This window comes from Cajanus cajan, chromosome 4, assembly GCF_000230855.2.
Source record: "Cajanus cajan strain Asha chromosome 4, NIPB_CcT2T_4, whole genome shotgun sequence".
NCBI classification, from domain to species: domain Eukaryota; kingdom Viridiplantae; phylum Streptophyta; class Magnoliopsida; order Fabales; family Fabaceae; genus Cajanus; species Cajanus cajan.
The window spans coordinates 66,119,709-66,124,959 of record NC_138520.1 but is presented as its reverse complement, the minus strand read 5'-3'; the positions used below and the strand labels follow the sequence as shown (position 1 = coordinate 66,124,959).

At 35.8% G+C, this 5,251-nt stretch overlaps 1 protein-coding gene across 1 annotated transcript; it reads left to right on the top strand.

Annotated features, from left to right (window-relative positions):
• Nucleotides 1-1,763: 1,763 nt before the first annotated feature.
• LOC109791686 (uncharacterized) lies at nucleotides 1,764-4,880 on the top strand. The gene has a single exon (XM_020351009.2). The coding sequence runs from the start codon at nucleotides 1,764-1,766 to the stop codon at nucleotides 4,878-4,880; it is 3,117 nt and encodes a 1,038-aa protein (XP_020206598.2).
• Nucleotides 4,881-5,251: the final 371 nt, after the last annotated feature.

Sequence of the window (5,251 nt, the reverse complement as noted above, 5' to 3'; positions counted from 1 at the left end):
GAAGTTGCCCATTGGATTGGATGATGTGTTGTTCTCCTCTAGGACTTAGTTGGTCCTGTGTGTGGGCAAGGTCGAGGCACACGTGTATGAAGCGACCGGTATAGGGTTCAGGTCGAGCTATACCGATTACAAGCGACCAATTTGAGTAAAGTACGAAGTCGGAAACTTAGTTCCTAATTGAGTATCGAAGGGTTGTAGTATTTGAAGGATAGTCAGTAGGTTAATCTCATAGGTGGCTTAGTTAAGCTAGCTAATGTCGTAGTAAGCCTAAACTCAGTTGTCCTATCCTGACAGAGTACTATACTTCCTTGTTTAAGTGGAAAAGTCTGAGAAATCGTTATCGTGTTGTGGATTTCTATCCAAATTTGTTGTTTACCTAGCAAGCCCAAAAAGGTTCTGTGTTGTCGGTTCGATAGGACCTAGCCACTTAGACTGCTCACCCACATTGTAGGAGATCTCCGAGTTGAAATGTGTGATGACGCATAAGTTGGGATGTAGTGTTGACATGAGTTGTGTGTGTATGTATATATATATATATATATATATATATATATATATATATATATATATATATATATATATATATATATATGTTGTTGTGTTGTGAAGATGTGTTTGAGTTGTGTGTTGTCATACGTTGTATGTTGAATCTGTTGAGAATGATGATAGTGTTGTTATGTTGTGAGTTACTTATATGTATTTATGTTGATTCCTTTCACTAGCTTACCCTTCTGTTTCCATGTGTTGTGGACTGCAATGATCATACTATGTATGCGAGCAGAGCAGGGATAGGCTGAAGAGTAGCAGTAGAGCAGTTGGTGATGCTCGGAGTTGGATGTTATTTTGTAGTCTCCCGGTTGTGAGTAGACATTTTGTGTAGATATTTGTAGGTAGTTGCTAAACAAGCAACATAGTTATGTATTTATATATATATATATATATATATATATATATATATATATATATATATATATATATATATATATATATATATTCAGGAGATGTTGTTACATATATTATATTACTGTCTTTAGTATATATTCATATGTGCAGTTAGTTTTGTGTTGTGAAGTGAGATGACCATAGCAGATCGTTATACTATTTCATTAAATCAAATTGATGGATAATCATAAAAATATTTTATACGTTGATTTGAATTAATGAAATATAATATTGAATAATTTTTAAATTTTTTAAAAATTTGCAGACTTAATATTTGCATTAAAAATTTTAATTCAACTATTAGATTATTAAATTTGATATAAAACATGAGTTATTAAGTGTAATAAGTTTAGGTAGTCTTACTTATGAAAGAAGTGAGTCCCTCCTCTTTATTTTTATGGTTGGCTTCTTCACCCTAAATATTAAGTAATAACTTACGCGTTAGTGTCATGCATGCTAATTACATAATACATGATATAGTCAACAAGTGAGATTTTGAATCTCTATAAAAGGATATGTTGTTCAAACATCAAACTACACCACCCTCAATCTCCTTAACCTCTCAGTCATTGAGTTGATTCTAATTAATACCGTCATCTACAATGAGACTCCATCAAATATTCTTTAATATCTTCATACCCTTGTGCTTGATAAACTTGAATATCAAAATCTACGTAGCAACATCCTATTGTCTTGACCATCAGCAATTCTTATTACTCCACCTGAAAGACAACCTTGTATTCAACCCTGCCACATCCAAAAAATTGGTTCACTGGAACCAAAGCAGCGATTGTTGTCAATGGCGTGGAGTAACATGCATCATGGGCCGTGTGATTGGTCTTGACTTGAGTGAGGAATTTCTTTCTGGAGGACTAAACAATTCGAGTCTCTTTAAGCTGCAATATTTGCAGAATTTGAATCTGGCTCACAATTATTTCAATTCTTCCATTCCTTTCAAGTTTGGCACGCTAAAGAATTTGAAGTGTTTAAATTTGTCAAATGCTGGATTTCATGGGCAGATTCCTGCTCAAATTTCTCTCCTGACAAATTTGTCAACGCTTGACTTGTCAACGTCACTTGGCTCACAAAATATTCTAAAACTTCAGAATCCAAATATTGGAGTGTTTTTGCAGAACCTTACAAACATCACAGAATTATATCTTGATGGTGTAAGGGTATCTGCCAAGGGAGAGAAGTGGTGTCATGCTTTATCTTCTCTCCAAAAGCTAAAAGTCTTGAGCATGTCATCATGCAATATCTCAGGACCAATTGATTCTTCACTAGCAACACTTCAGGGACTCTCAGTGGTTCGACTGAATCTGAATAATATCTCAAGCCCTGTGCCGGAATTCTTTGCAAATTTCTCCAATTTGATTAACTTGGAGCTTAGCAGTTGCAGGTTGAGTGGTCGTTTTCCAACGGGTATCTTCCAAATACAAACATTACGTGTTCTGGATATCTCAAACAACCAAGATCTTCATGGTGTTTTGCCAAATTTCCTACAACATGCAGTTCTTCACACCATGAATCTTAGTAATACAATTTTCTCTGGGAAATTACCAGGTTCTATTTCCAATCTAAAGCAGTTGTCGATCTTAGATGTATATAACTGCCTGTTCATTGAAACACTCCCAACTTCGATGTCTGAACTCACTCAACTTGTTCATTTGGAATTGTCTTATAACAAGTTTACTGGTCCACTTCCCTCTTTCAACATGGCAAAAAATCTCAGATATTTATCTGTCTTGCACAATAAATTAAATGGAACCATTTCTAGAACTCATTTTGAGGGACTTGAAAATGTCCTCATTATCAATCTAGGAGATAATTCCTTTAGTGGAAAAATTCCCGTGTCACTTTTTGCACTTCCATCTTTGCAAGAACTTACACTTTCTCATAATGGATTTGACGGTCCATTAGATGAACTCCCAAATGTTGCTTCCTCTAAGTTACAGTTGATTGACTTGAGCAGCAACAAATTTCGTGGTCCTATTCCTGAATCTATCTTTCATCTTGAAGAACTTCGTTTCCTACAACTTTCTGCAAATGAGTTCAGTGGCACCATAAGACTTGATATGATTCAGAGGCTAAAGAATTTGCACACGTTAGGTCTTTCAAGCAATGATTTATCTGTTGATATAACTTCAGACAATGATCATGACTTTCCATCCTTTGCCAGATTGGAATATGTATTGTTGGGTTCTTGTAAGTTGGGGAAATTTCCAAGGTTCTTGAGAAACCAACCCCAACTACATGCTCTAGACCTAACCAACAATCAGATTCAAGGAATAATACCTAACTGGATATGGAGATTTGAATCTCTGGTTTACTTAAATCTTTCCAACAATTATCTCACAACTATGGAAGGGCCCTTTGATGATCTGAATTCAAATCTATATATCCTTGATCTTCATTCCAATCAACTTTCTGGATCAATTCCTACTTTCACAAAATATATTGTCCATGTGGACTACTCGAGCAATAAATTTAACACTGCCCCACTTGACATTGATAAGTATATCCCTTTTGTATACTTCCTCTCCCTTTCAAATAACAGCTTTCAAGGGAAAATCCATGAAGCCTTTTGTAATTTTTCTTATCTCCGGTTGCTTGATCTTTCCTACAATAGCTTCAATGACTCCATTCCCATGTGTTTGATGGAAAGGAATAGTATCCTCAGGGTACTTAATCTTGATGGAAACAAACTCCAGGGTTATATTTCTGATACCATTTCAAGTTCATGTAATTTAAGGTTCCTTAGTCTCAATGGAAATCACTTGAGTGGTGTTATCCCAAACTCTCTAGCCAACTGTCAGAGTCTACAAGTCTTAAATCTCGGAAAGAATCAGTTTAGTGATAGATTTCCATGCTACTTAAGGAACATTTCAACCCTACGAGTGCTAATTTTGAGGTCAAACAAGCTCAACGGTGTCATTGCGTGCTCAAATAGCACTACCAATTGGGAGATGCTTCATATTGTGGATCTAGCCTCCAATAATTTCACAGGAAAACTACCTGGACCAGTTTTGAAAAGCTGGACAAAAATGGTGGGTAATGAGACTGAATCACGAGAAGAGTATGGGGATTTATTTTTTGACATGTTTGATAATCATGACAATATGCGTTACAATAATTTGTTCTCAGTGATCAGCGAATTCCTCGTAATAAAATTGCAAAAATTGTTAGCAACTCAACCTTATACTGTAGCTGACCACATATTTGCTTATTATGTCACTTCCAACCAATTTGGCGGTCGCTACTTGGATTCAGTTACAGTTGTGTACAAAGATCAGCCAAGGACGTTCATCAAAATTCCCACCATCTTCACTTCACTGGATCTTTCCTCGAACCATTTTCAAGGTCCAATACCTGAAGAACTTGCGAGTTTGAGAGGACTACATGTTCTTAACTTGTCACATAATGCTTTCTCAGGCCACATCCCCTCATCAATTGGAAATTTGATAAATCTTGAATCCTTGGACTTGTCAAATAACAATCTGAGCGGGGAAATTCCTCCTATGCTGGCAAGTATTGATGCTCTAGGATACTTGGACCTCTCATTCAATCATTTGCGGGGGAAAATCCCAACAGGTGCTCACATGCAAACATTTGAGTCACGTTATTTTGATGGCAATGAAGGATTATGTGGACTACCCTTAAAAGATTGCACCAATGACGAAGTGGGGCATTCACCTCCAACACTACCAGTACAAGAAATGTATGGATCAATTGAGTTTGAGTGGAATTTCTTGAGTGTAGAGTTGGGATTGATTTTTGGTTTTGGAGCCGTCATCCTTCCGCTTATGTTGTTGGAAAGGTGGAGGGTTTTGTATTGGAAGCTCGTGGATAACTTGCTTTACAAGGTTGTCCCTCAGCTTGACTTTGTTTATGAACACTATAGAGGACAAAGGTACAGAACTCTTAGGTGGATCGAGTAGCTGATCTAATGATGGTAAAGCAAACATACACATGTTGCTGTTTTCTTTCTCATTTAGGTTTTTTGTGTTTTCTTTTTATACTTCTGTTTTAGTTTGTGCAAAATAAGGAGAGTTTATGCAAAAATGGTGCACTTAGTGCATAAACATATCTTTAATAAAAGATGCATGGCCTTGCTATTGCAAAAAATAAAATTGAAGAAAAATGGTACAAATTTCGAGAAATTAAAAGAAGCATATGAAGCCTTGAGAGCAACTAGAAAAATCGGGACAACTTGCATTTTTAAGTTTCTATAATGAAATAATAGAAGTCCACATGTTTTAATTGAAAATACTAGGGTATTATAAAAATATTTTATACTAAATTATACCTA

Coding starts and splice junctions, on each gene's coding strand:
- LOC109791686 (XM_020351009.2), top strand. CDS start 1,764: ATGGGCCGTGTGATTGGTCTTGACTTGAGTGAGGAATTTCTTTCTGGA.